Here is a 20,436-nt window from a genome sequence, read left to right on the forward strand (position 1 = left end):
CCAGGCTGGTCTCGAACTCACAAAGATCCACCTGCCTCTGCCTCCTCAGTGCTATAATCAAAGCTGTGCCACTAAGCCCAGTGGCATTTGCTATTTTTGCAGAGCCCTTGGGCTCAGGTCCCAGCACCCACGTCAGGCAGCTCACAGATCCCTGTAACTCCAGTTCCAGGGGATCCAATGTCCTCTTTTTTGCCTTGCGTTGATGCGCACATACACACACATTAAAATAAAATAATAAAAACCTCTTCTCAACAGCTCACTGTCATGCTGTTTCTTGCAAATATTTGCTTAAAGTCAACTGTTTGCCTCAGTAACTTCCCTCCAACTCAGGCAGACATAATGTTGTTAAACAGTTGGTTGACTGTTTTTGACAAACAATTCTGGAGAAAAAGCTGTTTTTACTATGTGAACCAAATTAGGTTAATAGAAAAAGCCTTGCTATTGGGGATCTGCCAGGAGAATAGCAGAGAAGCCAAGCTATTTGTAGTAGGAAGGCCACTTGTTCATCCCAGCTGCCCAGAACCAAAATAACCACTCAGAAACTGTATTAATTAAATCACTGCTTGGCCCATTAGCTCTAGCTTCTTATTGGCTAACTCTTACATATGAATTTAACCCATTTCTATTAATCTGTGTATTGCCACAGGCTGTGGCTTACTGGATAAATTTCCAGCATCCATTTCCAACGGGGCTACATGGCTTCTCCTGACTCTGTCCTTCTTTTCCCCAGCATTTAGTTTAGTTTTCCCCACCTAGCTCTGTTCCTCTATAGCTCTGCTATAGGCCCAAAGCAGATCCTTTATTAACCAATGGTAAGCACAGCATACAGAGGGAAATCCCACATCAGTAATTCACTTGAACATACCCTATCTGTTTCAGAGGCTATTAAATTGTTCCATAACATTGGTGGTCTCCTCTTCTTCCTACTCCTCTTCCTCTGACCCCTCCTTTCCTCCCTTCTTTTTCAATTTTATTTGTTTTTGAGAGAGGGCGTCTCTTTGTAGTTCAGGGTATCCCGGAACTCATTATTTAGATCAGGTTGGCCTTGAACAATATGACAAGTCTCCTCAGCCTCTTACATGCTGGTATTGCTGTTAGGTTTCAAACCAAGGATGGATGGATCAGATGCTTATTAAACATGTCAAAGTGGACCTGGCTGCCAGGTTCCTCCTGCCTTCCTCAGCCCCTACCTGTAACCCTGGACTCTCCAGCCCTCAAGGCTGGGCTGCTTGTCCCTGTATAATCCAACCATTTGGTGGCCTGCTCTCTTTGTAGCTTTGGGCTTCCTGGCTGCTGCCCTGGTTCCCCTCGCTCCGCTCCCTTCCCCCTCTCCCCACATGGCACAGCTCAGTCTGGACATGTCCCCTCTGGACTCTCCCAGATGTCTCTGTCCCTGCCTCTACCTATGCTTTTCCATAGATCTATAGTAAACCTTTTTCTCCACCATACCTAGGAACAGTCAAGTTTCCTCTCCTTTTTATTGCTTTTCTTCATTCAATTACAGACAGGAGTTACTTAGTCCAACAGGGTGTCCTGAAACTCGGCTGTCCTGAAACTCACTCTGCAGATCAGGCTGGCCTCGAACTCAGAGACCCACCTGCCTCTGCCTCCTAAGTACTGGAATTAAAGGCGTGTGCCACCATCACTGGCTACTTCAAACTCGATCCTCCTGCTTTCTGCCTCTCAAGTACTAGAATTATAGGTATAAATTTTAAAAGAACAAGATTCTACAGAGCTCTATAAAAATTGGTGAGTCTCTGTGAGATTATTATATCTAAAACTTCAAAATTCAAAATATAAATATCTGCACAGTTACTTAGTCAAGTGTAGTTTCCCTATACAGGAACAGAAAAGACCCAATTAGTCTTTGATGGGTAGTAGAGGGCAGGGGTTGCTATTACAAACAAGCTGCTGGATCATGCTGTCTAACTCAGAAAACATCAGAACAACAGTTAATTTTTTTGCTATTTCCTTTAAAACAAATGAAAACAAAAAATTCCCCAGTATTCATGTTCACAGTGGCTGCCAACACTCTGCTAATGAACATTTACAATGTCAAGGAACAAAACTGCTGTGTATGATTGAGTACCCTAGTGTAAGGCAGGACTCACAAGTGAGTTTTTAAAGCGAACAAGTTACAGAACAGCCAGATTTGCTCCCTGTCATCTGTAGCCAAGGGAAACTGTGAAGAAATGGCTATAAAGCTACAAGCACACCGCTATGTTCCCAGGCAGTCACAAGGGCAGGCTCAGGGACTAACCTACTGGACAAAGGGACCCAATTACTTCATATTTGCATGGTGAGTGGACCCAAGGTTAGACTTCCAGGACATTTTGTTTTGTTTTTGCTCTTCAAGACAGGCTTTCTCATGTGTAACAGCCCTGGCTGTCCTGGAACTCATTCTGTAGATCAGGTTGGCCTTAAACACAGAGATCTGCCTGACTCTCAAGTGCTGGGATTAAAGGTAAGCACCACCACCAATCCATGATTTCAGGGACATTTCTACACTGTTCTGTTACATGACTCAGGGTAAACAGGACAGGTGTAAAAGGGATATTAACCTTTTCTGTACTTTTTGTTTTGTTTTGTTTTTCGAGACAGGGTTTCTCTGTGGCTTTGGAGCCTGTCCTGGAACTAGCTCTTGTAGACCAGGCTGGCCTTGAACTCACAGAGATTCGCCTGCCTCTGCCTCCCAAGTGCTGGGATTAAAGGCATGCGCCACATGCGCCTGGCTTTCTGTACTTTCTTACTGCTGATTAGGAGTGCATGCCAAATTGAAGATTAAAGACCAAGTTATGAGTAAGAGAAACCTGGGGCTAGAGAGAGAACTCAGGGGTTAAGAGTATACTTTTTTTTTTTTTTTTTTTTTGATTTTCAAGACAGAGTTTCTCCATAGCTTTTGGTTCCTGTCCTGGAACTAGCTCTTGTAGACCAGGCTGGCCTCGAACTCACAGAGATCTGCCTGCCTCTGCCTCCCGAGTGCTGGGATTAAAGGCATGCGCCACCACCGCCCGGCTCTGTTACTTTTTTAAAAATTATCTATTCTTTATTCTATGCACATTGATGTTTTGCCTGCATGTATATCTGTTTGAGGGTGTCAGATTTTAGAGTTACAGAGAGTTGTTAACTGACATATAGGTGCTGGGAATTGAACCCAGGACTTCTGGAAGAGCAGTCAGTACTCTTAACCACTGAGCCATCTCTCCAGCCCTCTGCTACTCTTACAATGAACCATGGTTCGGTTCCTAGCACCCACATCTAAGAGCAGGTGATCAAATGCCATTTCAGAAGGGTGGTACCCAATACCGGAGACGGGGACGAAGGACTGATACACAGGGAGGGCCAAAGAACCTCCGAACAGACACACACATTCAAGATGCACCATTAAAGATCCCCGTTGGGTGGAGTGCTCAGCAGGAGAGTGCTTGTCTAGTCTGCCTGAGGCCCTGGGTTTAATCCCCACTTTTTTTTTTCCTTTTTGGTTTTTTAAGACAGGGTTTCTCTGTGGCTTTGGAGCCTGTCCTGGAACTAGCTCTGTAGACCAGGCTGGTCTCGAACTCACAGAGATTCACCTGCCTCTGCCTCCCAAGTGCTGGGATTAAAGGCGTGCGCCACCACCGCCCGGCTAATCCCCACTGCTTAAAGGCAATTTGTTTTTATAATCCCCACTACTTTATAAAAACAAATTGCCTTTAATCCCAGTACTCGGGAGGCAGAGACAGGCAGATCTCTGTGAGTTCGAGGCCAGCCTGGTCTACAAGAGCTAGTTCCAGGACAGGCTCCAAAACTCCACAGAGAAACCTGTCTCAAAAAACAAACAAAACCAAAATAAAAACAAAAATAACCCAATTTTTTCTTTCCTAGGGTTTGATAATTCAGAATAATCAGTTGATTAAACTTAAACCTTTTGCTAGTTACAAAACACACTTATGGCCGGGCGGTGGTGGCGCACGCCTTTAATCCCAGCACTTGGGAGGCAGAGGCAGGCAGATCTCTGTGAGTTCGAGACCAGCCTGGTCTACAGAGCTAGTTCCAGGACAGGCTCCAAAGCCACAGAGAAACCCTGTCTCGAAAAACCAAAAAAAAAAAACAAACAAACAAAAAAAAAAACACTTATGGGTTTTTGGAAGTTACAGTGTGGACAACTTCGGAGAGTCATTATTTTGGCTGCTACTCTACTAATAATGGCTTGAATCTTTGGGACACTTGCTCTGTATTGGGCAGGAAGTTTAGAGGTAGGAGCACTTAAGGGTCACCTAGCGGGTAAACTACAGCATGAGAAAGCTCTCTTTCCCTTCATCTAGTCTTAGTTTTCTGTCTCCTTGCTTGTCGTTGTTCAAAGACCAGCCTGTTGCATTTCTAGCATCAAATGTCCAGCTCAGGGGAAAAGGGAAAGGATGGCGTCCTCTATTCTCTTAGCCCTGTTCCCATTCATCTGAGAGCAGAACATCCCTCCCATAATCTTTCTAGCCACCGTTCTCTGAGACTTGTCGCCATCTAGTGGTCGTGCAATCTTTAAGATTGAGCATCTGGCAAAGGAAATGAAATTGTCCAGAACTGACAGGGGCCCTGTGCATCCCTGAAGCCAAAACAAAACCCACATTCTTTGAGGAAGAGAAGGTGAACTTGGGGATGTCGTGCATGGAGAGCTAGGGGCATCTTGTTGAATAAGTGAATGACACCGGTTGTTGGAGTCTTTGAGACCTATTCCTTGAAAAAGACTTTTGTTGGTGGTGGTGGTTTGGGAAGCAATACAGCATTTCTAGAAACACTTAAGGGTAGAATTCTAGTCTTCAGTAAAGAATTTAACTAAAAAACACATACAAAGCCAGAGCTGGGTATGGTGATTTATCTATAGTACGAGGCAAAGGCACTATCTGGGGCCAGTGTGTGCAGAGCTATGAGGAGACCTCTCCCCACCAAACTCTTCAAAAAACTGGGAACTTCAGGAGTTGTAAACCTTGTGCTTAGCATGAGTGAGTCCCTGGGTTTAATCCTCAACACACACACACACACACACACACACACAACTTTCAGAATATATATATATATATATATATATATCTTATATATGTATGTGTGTGTGTGTGTGTATTAGATAGACAGACTGACAGATAGATAGTTTTTCGAAACCTGCCTTCTCTGAGTAATCCTGGCTGTCCTGGAACTCATTCTGTAGATGATGCTGGCCTCCATCTCAGAGATGCACCTGCTGATTTTGCTCTCAATCCTCCCGCCTTACATGAGTAATCACCGGTGACCGCTGCCATGCTGGGCCTTGGGAGAAGAGCTTGTCTGCATGGGAAGACAGCAAGCAACACCTATGCCTCTCAGACAGCTCATGAACTTCATGAAAAATGCTGTCATAGCTAGTCTGGGCTACTCTAGGATGGAGGGTGATGATGTTGCAGAGTTCTGTGTGTGGTGTGAAAAATCGTTTATTTAGCTGGTACAGAGACCAGCTGTAGCTTTGGAGCCTGTCCTGGAACTAGCTCTTGTAGACTAGGCTGGCCTCGAACTCACAGAGATCTGCCTGCCTCTGCCTGCCGAGTGCTGGGATTAAAGGTGTGTGCACCACCACTGCTCTGCTTCTCTTAGCTAGTATTTTTTTTTTTTTAGCTAGTATTTTAAAACAAATTTAATGCAGAGGCTTTAAAAATAAGGGAATCACACATCTTTAGGTGCAGGTATGTTGGAGTAACCATTGGACTTTTTATCTGGGAATTATTAACAGTGTATGAAGTAAAACATTAACTTTTTTTTTCTCTTAACAACAGGAAGTGAAGCAGGCTCCCAGCAAGGCAGCAACCTCGCAGACAGAACGGGGAGAAAAATGAAGCTCCCAATTTTCATAGCAGACGCGTTCACGGCAACAGCTTTCCGTGGCAATCCTGCTGCCGTCTGCCTCCTGGAAAATGTAAGTACTCGCTTCTCAAGGGCCAGGCCTGAAATTCTAGGTGTGTGTAGAGCCTGTGACTTCTGAAAAAGAAGTGAGGCCATCCTGAGTGTTTGCCCCTTTGGTTTGTGATCCTTGTCGTACCGGTGATGGTCATGTCTGCAGGTTATGACAGGAATGGCTGCACCTAGACTGAGTCAGAAGCACAGATTCCCACGTAGGGCAACTGGAGCCCATTAAAGAGGCAGCAGCAGCAGGAAGTGGGGGTCTATGCCTACAACTCTGTTGTTCCAAAGGATAAGGCAGGAGGGTCATGAGTGAGAGGCCAGCCTGGGGTATACAGAGAAGAATCTTACAAACATAAAAAGTAACAAATAATGAAACAATTATTTTATAAAAGAATGATTGGAGCTCCCCTTCAGAATTTGGTTTTTGTTTAATTAGCACCAAAAACTGAGCACGAAATTACAGGATATCTGTGGGTAGAAACGGCTGAAATGCCATTTGGCACTTGTATGTGAACATCCTGGGGCTTTTCAGCAGGGCCAGTAGAGACAGGGTCCACTGTGTTACTCTGATCGGCTTGGAACTCTCTATGTAGCCCAGGCTACCCTTAGACTTTACGTGTCTCAGCCTCCTGAGTGCTTGACTTGCAGGGTTCATTATCACGCCCGCTTACCACCTTCTCTGTACCTCAGGAATGTAGTAGACATTCTCTTCAGTGTCCTGCAAGATGACTGATCCAGCAGGTAAGGATGCTTGCTGCTAAGTCCAAGGACCTGAGTTCAGTCTCGAGACTCACATGGTGAGAGAGAGAGCTGACTCTGCAAACTGTCCTTTGACCCCACACATGCGCCTTGGGGCCAGTGAGAGGCTCAGTGAGCAAAGGTGCCTGCTGCCAAGGCAATGAATGGTCCTCTGTCCTCTGCGCATGCGCGCGCGCGCACACACACACACACACACACACACAACTGGAGCCAAATAAAAAAGAGGAATCAGCTGTGCAGGAGGATCATGGATTTGAGGCCAGCCTGGGCTACACAGTAGCCTCTAGGCCAGCCTGGACTATTAACGAGAGCTGTCTCAAAGAATGAAATAAATAAACCTCACCCTTTTACTTAGAGCAATTAGCATAAAGGAGCTGATATCTGAGGGCTAGAGAGACCAGCCTCATGTCGGCTGTGCATTCATTAAGTGACCCTATAGCCTGTACTTTCCTTCTACTAGCTACACAGGGTAAAGGAATTGCTAGGTTCTATCTAGTAATACAAGAGCTTGGAAGATTAGCAACCAGATTCCAGATTCCAAATTTGGAACCTTCTATCGGCTTAATATAGCAAGTACAACTTCCTGTAATTGTCTGTCAAGAATCTCACTGTAGGGGCTGGAGAGATGGCTCAGCGGTTAAGAGCATTGCCTGCTCTGCCAAAGGTCCTGAGTTCAATTCCCAGCAACCACATGGTGGCTCACAGCCATCTGTAATGAGGTCTGGTGCCCTCTTCTGGCCTTCAGGCATACACACAGACAGAATATTGTATACATAATAAATAAATAAATATAAAAAACTTTAATAAAAAAAAGAATCTAACTGTATCTGCCCCATGTCTCCATGTCACTCATATATATATATATATATGTGTGTGTGTGTGTGTGTGTGTATACATATGCACATATGTACACATTTATAGGTAGAAATACATGTATATACATATAAGTATATATAAATAATTTACATGTAAACATGTGTAAAAATATATGCATATATATTTGAGACACAGTCTATGTAACTGTGTTTTGACCAGATAATAATTTGTGTTGTTTCATAACTTTATCTCCAGAATATTAATATCAATAAACACTAGAGCTAAAGGACCTCACTCTCTGTTTTTGTTTGTTATTGTTGGTGTGTGTGAAGTTTTAGAACAAGGGTTCTCAGCAGCACACTGATGTGTTGGACCAGATGGTTCTCTTGTTGAGGGTGCCCTGATGTGCCTTGTAAGGTTTTCAGCAGCATCCTTGGCCTCTGTCCACTATATGACAACAGTTTTCCTCCACTAAGACAATTAAAAGTGTCTTTCTGGGGCCAGGCAATGTGACATGCACCTTTAATCCCAACACTTCCAAGGCAGAAGCAGGAAGATCTCTGTAAGTTGGAGACCAGCCTGGTCTACAGAGCAAGTTCCAAGAGAGCCTGGGCTCAACAGTAAGACCCTGACTCAGAAAAACCAAACAAAATAAGTAAAAATTAAAATTATTTATAAAAGAAAGTTTATTGTGTATTCAATATGTTTACTCTAAATAAGATTTACTGCCGGGCGGCGGTGGCGCACGCCTTTAATCCCAGCACTTGGGAGGCAGAGGCAGGTGGATCTCTGTGAGTTCGAGGCCAGCCTGGTCTACAAGAGCTAGTTCCAGGACAGGAACCAAAAGCTACAGAGAAACCCTGCCTCGAAAATCCAAAAAAAAAAAAAAAAAAGGATTTACTGTCTGTCTGTTGTGCTTTAGGAACCATGGAACCATGCTAAGGCCAAATATAGTATTTGTATATTCACATTATTTTTCTCTCAAACATTGGAAGTTATTTCTATTGATAACAAGGACTGTTGTATTTATTTATTTACTTTGGGTTTTCGAGACAGGGTTTCTCTGTGTGACCTTGACTATCCTGGAACTCTCTCTGTAGAACAGGCTGGCCTTGAACTCACAGTGTGCTGCCTCTGCCTCCCTATTACACCCAGCTTTTTTTTTTTTTAAACATTTTCCTTTACTTTGAATTCTTCAGGTCTGGGGAAAAGCAGGGGTGCAGGGCCTTAGTCGTGCTAGGCAGCTGCATTACTACTGAGCCATATCCACATTCTTGCTCTACCACTGAGCTACATCCCCAACCTCCGTATGAACGATCAGGAACACATGAAGTTGGAGACAGTGCCTCTTCCAGAGGTTCAGGGGCAGGGGAAGGGGTCCCAGCGTCTTCCTGGTGTTTTTAGCACTTGCTGTACCAGTTGCCCTGGGTTCTCTGAAGTCTAATACGGTAGAGGGACAAAGATTCAGAAGACAAACTGTCACATGAAAGAAGGATGTCATGCCATGCTGCTATATTGCCACAAGACGGGAGTATGAAACTTTCTCTCTCTCTCTCTCTCTCTCTCTCTCTCTCTGTGTGTGTGTGTGTGTATGTGTGTATGTGTCCCAGTTCCATAACCCTGTGGGTCCTAAGATATTAGCTAGCACCTTACTGTCTCACTGGCACTCTGAACAGCAAACATCACTTTGTTTTTGATGTTGGGTATTTGACTGCCTGGAGGATGCTGAGGGAAATGAATGCTGAAGCCAGAGGGTGCTGCTGGGCATGGTGGTCATGTCTGTGGTTCCAGAGCTTGGGAGATAGAGGAAGTAGGATCAGAAGTTCACGGTCATCCTAGCTATGTAGCTCGGCCAGCTGAGGCTACATGACCCAGTCTCAAACAAACCAGACCAAAAAGCTGGGTCTTGTTATTTGAGGTGGGGGTCTGGGGACTTAGGGGATGTCTGGTTATTTGAAGTGGGGGATGTTATACATGCCAAATTGTGTTCTACCACTGAATCAGACTCTCAAATCGTATTACTATCTGCAAAAAAGAAGCTTGTTGTGTAAAATGGAAAAATAGATATTGTAATGAAATGAAATCAGTGTGAGTGTGTGTGTGTGTGTGTATGAGTGTGTGTATGTGTGTGTTCCTGAGTGTGCATGCTACAAATGAACCTCATGGAGTCTGCCCATAGATGTACTTTGCTCCCCGATTTTAGGAGAGCAGAGGCGGGGCTGTGACTTGCCTAAGACACTTCCGTCCCCTATGCAAGACTCTCATTTTCCATCTGCCTCACCCAAACCTGACCTTCTGCCCAGACCCAGCACAAGATCTTATTAAATTCATGTATTTAGGGATTTATTTGTACTTCATGTGTATGAATGTTGGCCTGCAAGCATGTATGTGTACCTTGTGCATTCCTGATGTTGGCAGGGGCCAGGAGAGGGCCCTGGATCCCCTGCAACTGGGCTTAGTTAGAGATGGTTGTGAGCATCTTTGGAGCATAGTGTACTTTTAGTACTTATTGTTAAAATCTTCTCCCCTCGAGGCTGACAGTGAAGCTCGGTGTAGAACACAATGCTGAGCACGGACAACACCTGGATCCAGCCTCCAGCATCCCAGCCCCCAAACAAACCAACCCTTGATGATCTCTCTAGCATTGGTCACTATTGATCACTTCCTGTAGGTGTCCTGGCTTCCATCTTGACACCGAGTCCCTTGCACACAGGGCCGTGGTTTACACGCCAGGACTTCTCAGACTTTAATAAGCACCCAGATGCCCTGGCGTCTTGTTTGAGAGGGCAATCTGATTGGGCAGGTCTGGGGAGGGGCCTAGGGCTACATCAGATTCCTTCAGCAATGGTCCCTGCTGCCGGCCCCACTCAGCGCTCTGTTACTCCTTAGAAACCTTGCGATGGACCATGTTTCTCCGCTTGCTGGTGCCTTTCCTTTCGGCATACCGTTACTATAACGAGAGCTCGTGATGGCCAGACAGTGCGGAGTGCTAGGGCAAAGCCTGAGCTTTGAGCTGTTCAAAGTGAGAAGCTAGTACTCTGCCTGTCTGTCATCTATCTATCTATCTATCTATCTATCTATCTATCTATCTATCTATCTATCTATCTACTTTATCTGTCATCTGTCTGAATACTATCTATTAATCATGTATCTATCATCTATCTTTTGTTTGTTTGTTTGTTTTTGTTTTTTGTTTTTTGTTTTTTGAGACAGGGTTTTTCTGTGTAACAGTCCTGGCTGTCCTGGAACTTGCTTTGTAGATCAGGCTGGCCTCAAACTCACCGAGATCCCCATGCCTGTGTCTCCCAAGTTCAGGGTTTAAAGGTGTGTGCCACCACTGCTCGGCCTCATCTATTTTTCTGTTTATATCTATCTATCATTCATTTATCTACTATCTATCAATAATTTGTCTGTCTATCATTTCTCTGTCCACCTATATCTATCTTACTGTCTATCATCATGATCTCACTATGTAACCTTAACTGTCCTGGAACTCACAGAGATCCGCCTGCTGCTGCTTCCCAAGTGCTGGGACTAAAGGTGTGCGCCACTATGCCAAGCACATGACATATGCAAATAAGCTGCTATGTCAAGTCAGATCTGTGTTTCCAGGTTCTCAATAACCTTTTTTTTTCTATTTAAGACATTGGATGATGATTCTCATCAACTCATTGCACGAGAAATGAATCTCTCTGAAACCGCATTTGTTCGAAAACTGCAACCGACGGACAACTTCACACAAAGTAAACATACATTTAAATGTTTTGTTTTATGTGTGTGTGCGTGTGTGTGTGTGTGCACACACCCAAGCCTATGCGTGTGCCACAGCATTTGTGTGAGGTTGGAGGACAGTTTGTAGGGCTTGGTTCTCTGTTCAACCATGTGAATCCTGGGGATTCAAGTCTTGGGGACCTTTCCCAGAAGGGAGCAGAATTCCTGTCTACCCCGCTGACCCCTCTATGAAGATTTGCCTGCTAGCCATGCTAATGATTTAGGGAAGACGATACCAAGACATCTTTAACCTGACTGTGTGGGTCTGATCTTGCTTTTCTTTTTCATTTGCTCCCCCGAAGGTTCCCACTTTGGACTAAGGTGGTTTACTCCAGAGAGTGAGTTCCCGCTGTGTGGTCACGCCACCCTGGCCTCTGCAGCTGTGCTGTTTCACAAAATAAGTAATGTGGACTTTGCTTGTTTATTTATTGTTGTTTGTTTTGTGGTAGGGTCTTGTTTAGCTCAGGCTGGCATTAAATTTCCTGTATAGATGATGGTGACTTTGAAATTCTGGATTCTACTGTTTCTGCCATCCAAGAATTATAATTAATTAGTATTATAGCATGTACCACCATGGCTTAGTAATATGAATTTCTTCCTAAAGTATATTTTATTTGCATGAGGCTGAGGGAGTTGTGTGATCAGAATGGACATGGTATATAATGTTCTATCTAGAAAACAAAGGCTTGCTATTCTTCACATAGTGCCCACTGATCTTAAAGTCATACTTTTCTTTCTTTTTCTTTTTTTGAGATAGGATCTCCTATAATTTCTTATACACTCTAAATAGCCTTGAGTCTGCTCTTTCTGTCTTCACTCCCAAGTATTGATATTACAGGTTTTCACTACCACAAATCATTTACAGTCAGGTTAAAGATGCCCCACTATCTTCTTCCCAAACCATTAGCATGGCTAGGAGCCAAACCTTCATAGAGGGGTAAGCACAGCCAGAAGAACCCTTTCTGCTTGCTACGCAGAAGGTTCTGAATTAATTTCTGGTTGTTGCGTGTTCAGAAGCTGTGCACTATTGATACACTCTTTGCAATGTCCACATTCGGTTCCATGGCCTCATATGAGGTTGTGACTCACAGTTTGAGAAGGTAGACAGGGACCTTGAGCTGAAGAAGATGAAACCTGTGCACTCAGCTAGATCAGGAGGAGACGCATCCTTAGAGACTGCAGCCCAAGCCAAGCTCCTGCTGTGTGGCGTCTGTCCGTAGGTTCTGGAGAAGCCTGTGTGTGCCTGGCAGAAGATGAAGTTGAGAGTTAGCCAAGGCCTCTCCACCACAGAATCCGGTGTACTCACTATGTCCCTGTTGCTGTGACAGAATACGTCACAGAAGCCACTTAAGGGAGGAGAGGTTCGGTTTGGCTCACATTTGAGGGGTTGAGGGCCATCATGGTAGCCGTGGTGGCTTGGTCCATGATTTTTAAGAGCTTGCACTAGTAACACTGAGATTAGAGCGATCAGGGAGGAAGCAATAATCTTGGGCCAGATGCTGGTCAAGTTACAGCCCTCGAAGGCCGTGGCCTTTGCAAGGATGCACTGTTAGAATCCAGCCATTGCTCAGGCCACAGGACCCTGCAGAAGTCCTCCCCTCACAGACACTGACAGGCACCTGACTGAGACCCTGTGACTTCATAACAGACTTCCTGGTGTCAGGAACTCTTATTGAGGGAAGTAATTTTATATCAAAGCTGGTCCTGGTGGCCACACATCTACACCCCCATCCCTGCCTCCTTCCTGGGACTCCAAGAGTCTAGGCTTGTGCTGGGAGGTCACCCCCATACTCAGAAAGACATAAGAGATCCCCCACTTCTGCCATGTGGGTGCTGATTTCCTCTCTTCAGAACCCCTCATGCTGTCTGTCTCCTGGGCTGGATCCTTAGCTCTGCGCAGGGCCTCTGCCATCTTGTTGCCAGCCCATAGTGTCAATAATGCTTTTAATCAACTCCTTACTGCCCGACAATATGTCTTAGGGTCCCTGTTGAAAACCCCCTTCCGAGACCTTTCACCTGTGGACCAGTTTTCAAATTCGGTCTCTCCTTAAAATACTACCACGTGCTGAGGAATAAGTGTTGGGGGCATTTTCCTTTCAAATCACCAAATCCTGGTCATTATGATAAAATGACTTTGTTTGTATGAGCAGAAGATAAGAATGAAGGTGAGTTTAGGGGGATGAAATAGGCCTGTTCATCAAGAGGCTGAGAAGAGATGATTAAAATTTCAGACTTCTTAAGCCACCAGAGGGGACTCAAGGCCAGCCCAAGCAACCTAGCAAGACACCATCTCAAAAATAAAAAAAAAACAACAATAAAAAAACCAATGAGGAATGGGGAGATAGTTTCATGTTTGACCTCTGGGTTCAGTCTACAGACACACACACATACATACATACACACACCACCACAACCACCCAGAAAACACAATCACTTTTATTTTCCTGATTCTTGTTTCCTTCTCTGTCCAGAGAACACAAACAGCACCCTAACCTTCACCACTATGAGCGGGGAGCTAAAGGCCAGAAGAGCAGAGGACGGGATTGTCTTGGACTTTCCTCTCTACCCAGCCTTCCCCCAGGTCAGCTCTTCTTACTGTGTTTACATCTCATCTTAATACACACAACTGTATCCACAAACTGCGGTGAGCCGCGGCTCTCCTGTTGAGCAATGACTGCGTCTCTTTTCCTCTTCTAGGACTTCCATGAGGTGGAAGACTTGATAAAGGTTGGTGGAAAGTCTCCAGTGAGAGTCTGTGATGTGGTTGTTTGTGTTTGAAAGCTCTGGTGTGACATGACCCCATAAAATCGCCTCTACCTGTGTACGCACTGTGGTAGAAGCTGCAGTGGTTTCAGGTCAGATGTTAGTATTGTGTCTAACATTCATTGAGTTATAATTGTTCTTTCCTCACTGGGTAGCTCAGGCTCGTCTTGAACTTGCAATTCTCTTGCCTCTCAGGTACTGGGATTGCAGGTCATACAACCACAGCTGACTCATTTAACTATGAGCAGCATGACCTCCACCTAGGGGCAGGAGTAAGGTGGAGTGTGTGGGGAAGACAGAGAAGACCTAAGGAGGCGGTGAGGAGGATAACAGGCGTCCTCAGCCCCTTTGGACCAAGAAGGGTTGACTTCCAGCCCGATGAAGGCAGTGTGCTTGCTGAGGATAAAGCAAATCCTAACCGCAAGGCCAGTCCTGAGTCCTGGAATTCCTCGAGCTTCCTAGCTCCTCCTACCTCTGTCTCCCACGTGCTGGTGTCAAAAGAGTATGCCTAGCTATATTGTTTTATTGCTTTTGAGACGGAACCTCAGGATCCCAGGCTGACTTCACATTTGCTGACTGGCTGAGGCTGACCCTGAACTTTTGATGTTTTTGCCTCTGAACCCTGGTTTTATGAGAACATGCTTAGTTAATGTGGTGCTGGGGACAGACCCAGCTTCTGTCATCTAGACAAACATCTAACAACTTAGTAAGAGTTGTGATCCGTTTCACAGGCAGCCATAGGGGACACCCTGGTCCAGGATATCCGGTACTCTCCAGACACCAAAAACCTCATGGTCCGGCTCAGCGATTCTTACGACAGGTAAATGTCATGTTTAACCATTCACATGCCAGCACCCAGGTGTCCAGCTCTGCTTCCATGGGGCTGCACGATCCCCAAAGCATGATTTACCTCTTCTTTTCTATTTTCTTTTCAGTCTCCCTAATGTAGCTCTGGCTGTCCTGAAAATCACTCTGTAGACCAGGCTGTCTTCAAAATCAAAGAGATCCACCTGCCTCTGCCTCCAGAATGCTACTGAGCCATCTGGGCACAGTTCAGCCTCTTTCTATTCTGTGAAGGGGGTGGTCTGAAAATACTTATTGCGAACCTGTTCTGTTTGTGCTCAAGGTCCTTTCTGGAGACCCTGAGGGTGAACACAGAACCTCTGCCTCGAATGGAAAAGACAGGGAAGGTGAAAGGGCTCATTCTCACTCTCAGAGGAAAGCCTGAGGGGCAGACACCCCACTATGACTTCTACTCCCGGTACTTTGCACCATGGGTTGGTGTGGCTGAAGACCCAGTAACAGGTACTCTTCCAGGATGTTCCATGTGGTCAGAGTCATCTTATTCAAAAATTGAAATAAAAGCCCAGAGAGGTTGCACAATCGTGAAAAAGTTTTGCTCAGAGCAAGACGAGAGATCAGAGGGGACACATTGTCAAGAATGATAGTGATATGAACAAACTCCTACTGAGGGGTCCAACTATTGTTTGGAGTTTGTGTGTGCGCGCGCGCGCGTGGTCTGTCTGTCTGTCTGTCTCTCTGCCTGTGCTCATTAATGTTCAGTTTCCCCAGAGGCCAGCAGAGGGGACGTGACAGTCGGAGTGTTCTGTGATTGCGAACTGTTCTGTATGGGTGCTGGGGACTGAGCTCTGTCCTCTACGAGATCACCCAGTGCTCTGAACTGCTGAGCCATCTCTCCAGTCCCTGGCATCTTCTTTCATGGGGTTCAAGATAAGAGGTGTTTGGTTACTCTTTAATCCCAGCACTTGGGAGGCAGAGGTAGGCGGATCTCTGTGAGTTCGAGACCAGCCTGGTCTACAAGAGCTAGTTCCAGGACAGGCTCCAAAGCCACAGAGAAACCCTGTCTCGAAAAACCAAAAAAAGAAAAAGAAAAAAAAAAAAAAAAAGAATTTGGGAGAGTCTCTTTTGATCGGCGAGTGCAGGTTATGTAAGCCCTTCCTCCCTGGGCATATTGCTTGCAATAATGCATCTAATATTAATCACAGACACACACAATGATGCATAGGCATAAGAGGGTAATTAGGGGATTCTTCTTAAAAGTTCATGTTGAGGGGGCTGGAGAGGTGGCTCAGCAGTTAAGAGCACTGACTGCTCTTCCAGAGGACCTGGGTTCAATTCCCAGCTCTCACATGGCAGCTCACAATTGTCTATAAGTCCAGTTCTAGGGGACCCGACACCAATGGCAAAACACTAGGCACATAAAATTAAATAATAATAATAATTGTTATTATAAAAAAGTTCATGTTGAGAACAGTTTGCCTTATTGCACAAGTACCCAAAACAGACTAGGCTGGATTGGCCCATTGCCCATGGCATAGAACTCAGATTGTGTTCTAGGATGTATTTGGATAGAAACAGAGGCACTCTGGGGAGTTTATTGAGGGTATTCCCATTGTTTATAACAGGTATACAGTTGCAGCTCTGAGGGGCAAGAGGGTTCTGTTAACAGCTTGCTAGGTACATTGTTCCGGAGAGGTGTGTGCATAGCCCAGGCCAAGTGAAATCCTAGGTTGCTAAGTTATTCCCTATGCTTCCTGGCGTCACAGAGACAAGGGAGGGCTACATAGTACCCTTCAGGTGGGGGTGGCTGATAGAGGGCATTGCTTCAGGGGAAGCAGGTTCAGGGCTGAGAGGGGCTGGGCAGAGGCTCCAGATGCCAAGAGTCAGGATGCTCTGGACCCTTCAGTTAGACCTCAGTGAGGAACAAAACATAGCAACTCCAAGCTCAGCATGTAAGCAGAGCTGAAGACTCAGGAACGTGCTCTTAGCGGCTGTGTGGTCCAGTGAGCCTCTCCCCAGGGCAGAGGGTTCCGGGTGGCATGCACAAACAACCAGACTGGAACACACACCCAGTACATTCTGTGTGTGTAGAGCTTTCTAGAATGGGAAGGTCCTAAGACCAGGAGAAATGTGCTGTTGGAGTGGAGTGGACTGGGGGTCTTGGGTATGAATCCCATAATTCTTAATACACTTTTCTGGGGGGGGGATTTTCCCCCACTACACTTTTTTTAAAATATTTATTTATTTATTATGTATACAATATTCTGTCTGTGTGTATGTCTGCAGGCCAGAAGAGGACACCAGACCTCATTACAGATGGTTGTGAGCCACCATGTGGTTGCCGGGAATTGAACTCAGGACCTTTGGAAGAGCAGGCAGTGCTCTGAACCACTGAGCCATTTCTCCAGCCCCCTACCCCCACTACACTTTGCCTCTCAAGATTTTTAGACGTTACTTTGACGTTTTCTTTTCTCCCTGAGAAAGGGAATCTAGGCCTAGCTTGGCCTCTCTAAGTAGCTGAGGATGACCTGGAACTCATGACCCTTCTGTCTCTCCCTGCAAAAGCTGAGATTACAAGTGTCAGTCACAGAACCCTGCAGGACTTTGTTTACATTTTACTTCTTCATTTTCATATGTAATTTCGGATCAGATTCTAGATGAAATCGCATAAAAAACGGTGACACTTGGGAGGTTAGGGCAGGGAGAAAAGAAGTTCAAGACTAACCTCAGCTATTTTGGATAGCCTGGGCTACATGAGACTGTCTTAAAAAAAGAAAGCAAAGAGAGAATGACCCTGCAGTTGAGCACAGCTTCAGAGAGAGTAGAGATTTGACAGGCACCGTGGAAGCCATTACTCATGCATCCTCCCCGCTTCCCTCACTCCACACTCTGCTGGGCCCCCTCGACATGGGACCAGACCAGATGATCTAAGGTTCGGTCAGACTGGATGAACGGCTGTGACTGTTGATACATTTAGAGAAATGTCGCTCCTGTGCTCATATTTGCTTCTTTCCAGGGTCTGCCCACACTATTCTCGGCTCCTACTGGTCGGAGGAGCTGGGGAAGAAAGACATGCGAGGTAGGCTTAGCTCTCCCTACCCCTCCTCTCCTTATCTTTGGGTGCTTGGGCGTTGAACTCGGGTCCTTCAGGTGCTCGACAAATGGGATACCATGGAGTCATAGCTCCAGCTCTTGGCTTTTGGAGACAGAGTCCTGCTGTGGAACTCGGGGACCAGGTGTGTGCCCCTGCGCCTGAAGGGCCCGGTCCCCCAGGTTCACGGAACAGAAACTCGGCTGAAGGGAGCTATGTCAGCTCATCATCAGAGCAGGGCTGTGATCCACAAGGATGAGCTCCTCCTGGGGGGAGAACTCGGGCTCCGTGACCTTGATGTTGAGAACAGGTGTTTCTCCTCTGTCTGACTTGCTAAGCATGGCTCTCCTGGAGGGCTGAGACTGCACCTCTCTTGGGCACCCGGCTTGCAGTTGCTTTAACTTACTACAAGGAAACAAACTGCATTTGACTTTTCTGAGCTGAAAAGGAGGGGGGATCCTTCTCAGGTGGGGCAGGACCCCCTCTCTACACTTCTTAAATTACCCTTCCCCACCCCTATCTCTTTGCACATCCTTGAGCATTCCTGGAGGACGCTTTAGGTGGGACACAGCTAGGGCCATGCAGGAAGTAGCAGACAAGGCCCAGGAAGGGAAGGGCTGGACACTGTGCACATCAGTTGTGTGTGGGCCTCTGGGTCTGCAGGAGGATGGGATGGAGGTGGGAGGCACTATGGACACCTGAGAAATTTATTCTGGAAACTGGCCTGGAAGGAGTTCTGCATTTGTAACAATAAATCCTTCACTGTGTTAATCACAGGGGACCGCTCTTAATTGGCTCCACTCTGTGTTCTCTTTAAGCCTTTCAGTGTTCCCGCCGAGGAGGAGAACTGGACATTTCCCTGCGACCTGATGGACGAGTTGACCTGAAGGGTGGTGTTGCTATTGTCTTAGAGGGCACGCTGACGATCTAGAGACACTTACCCTGGGCTGTGGCCACCACTAAACACGGTGTTTTCTCTACACTACAAAACAAACCAAAAACTAAACCAACAACAACAAATGCCCAGAGCTGGCTTCAGCCAGTCCACTGACCAGTGCCCTCGACTCTCTCATGAAGAAGAGAAAGGAAAGACAGTTGATGGAGGCGGGACAGCATCTCCAGACTCCTTAGCTGATGAAGGGCTCTGGCCTCTGCCTGTGTGCCTCTTCAGGAACCCACAGCAGGCAGCAATGCTGCCACTTCTTTTGATCATGACTGCCAATCAAAGTGAGAGAGCCATAAGAATGGGATGAGATTCAGGTTTGGGCGTGGGTACCCGATAGAGGATTTTACATATATACTTTCAACTTAAAGACAGAGTCTTAATGTACAGCCCTGGTCGGGAAGAAGCTCTCTATGTAGACCAGGCTACCCTCCAGCCAACAGATATCTGCCTGCCTCTGCCTCTCAAGTGCTAGATTGATGATATGTGCCCTCATGCCCAGACTCATACCCTTCTAATACACACATTAACTCTGTGGAAATGCATTCAAGAACTAACGAGAACAGCCTGTGAACTGTCAGGGAGGCCATACTACAGCTGTGGGGAGTGTGGAGTCACATGACTGTGAAGACAGCAAAGGGAAACAGTTTGGGTGGAAAGGTCCAGAGTAATCTTAGTGTCTCAGTACCAATCAGGACAAAACCCAGGAACTTCAAACAGTGGGTGTCTGATTAGATGCAATGACTCAAATAAACACTGAGAACGATGTTGCCTCTGGCCGTTTGTCCCTCTGTGTCTTGAGAATGGTAACCAAAGTCTTCTCTTGGGCTGGAGAGAGGGCTCAGAGGTTAAGAGCACTGGCTGCTCTTCCAGAGGTCCTGAGTTCAATTCCCAGCAACCACATGGTGACTGACAACCATCTGTAATGAGATCTGATGCCCTTTTCTGTCCTGCAGGCATACATGCAGGCAGAACACTGTACATAACAAATAAATCTTAAAAAAAACTTTTCTTGTTTAATAAAGTGTGACTTAACGTAACTTTGAATTTGGTGAACTCTGTGGTAATGACTCCCCGTGGGTGGCTTTGGAGTAGGATTTCCTCCTCAGGTTGACAAGATAATCTTAAGCCTGGTGTTTTAAGTACTTGGGAGGGAGAGGCACGAGGATGTGGAGTTCAAGGCAAACTTCAACAGGGCCAATTATCAGCTAACCTGGGCCACCTGAAACCCTGTCTCAACAAAGTGTTTTGTAAAGCTGAATTTGCTACGTTCTCAACCACTTCAAAAGCTGCAAGCTAGCGTGGTTTGGTGGAGCACATCTACAAATCCAGCACTTGTGCTGAGGCAGGAGGATTGTGACTTGAAGGACTGCCTGGGATGCATACTCCGATGAACTCACAAAGCAGAGCAGAGACAAATGCTCACACACCCATCCGCAGGCTATTCTGGGTTTCTAAGCATCCCACCCCCAAGCCCAGTTTATCATTTACCAGTGTTTTCAGTGATGCTGGGGCTTGAAAGCAGAGTCTTCTCCATGTCAGGCAAACACTACAAACTGTGGGGTCACACCCCCAGTTCCAGAATGTA

General features: G+C 46.0%; 1 protein-coding gene across 1 annotated transcript in view; it reads left to right on the forward strand.

Annotated features, from left to right (window-relative positions):
* LOC130890595 (phenazine biosynthesis-like domain-containing protein 2) overlaps window positions 1-19,847 on the forward strand; it is a 30,553-nt gene extending 10,706 nt beyond the window's left edge. The window contains exons 2-10 of the mRNA XM_057794683.1: window positions 5,778-5,917; window positions 11,123-11,222; window positions 11,553-11,651; window positions 13,722-13,831; window positions 13,948-13,977; window positions 14,745-14,833; window positions 15,140-15,318; window positions 17,831-17,893; window positions 18,724-19,847. Of these exons, the coding sequence (XP_057650666.1) occupies window positions 5,834-5,917; window positions 11,123-11,222; window positions 11,553-11,651; window positions 13,722-13,831; window positions 13,948-13,977; window positions 14,745-14,833; window positions 15,140-15,318; window positions 17,831-17,893; window positions 18,724-18,836 (867 nt within the window). The 5' untranslated portion in view covers window positions 5,778-5,833 and the 3' untranslated portion in view covers window positions 18,837-19,847. The remainder of the gene's footprint in view (window positions 1-5,777; window positions 5,918-11,122; window positions 11,223-11,552; window positions 11,652-13,721; window positions 13,832-13,947; window positions 13,978-14,744; window positions 14,834-15,139; window positions 15,319-17,830; window positions 17,894-18,723) is intronic.
* The last annotated feature ends 589 nt before the right edge of the window (window positions 19,848-20,436 follow it).

Source organism: Chionomys nivalis, chromosome 19, assembly GCF_950005125.1.
Source record: "Chionomys nivalis chromosome 19, mChiNiv1.1, whole genome shotgun sequence".
NCBI classification, from domain to species: domain Eukaryota; kingdom Metazoa; phylum Chordata; class Mammalia; order Rodentia; family Cricetidae; genus Chionomys; species Chionomys nivalis.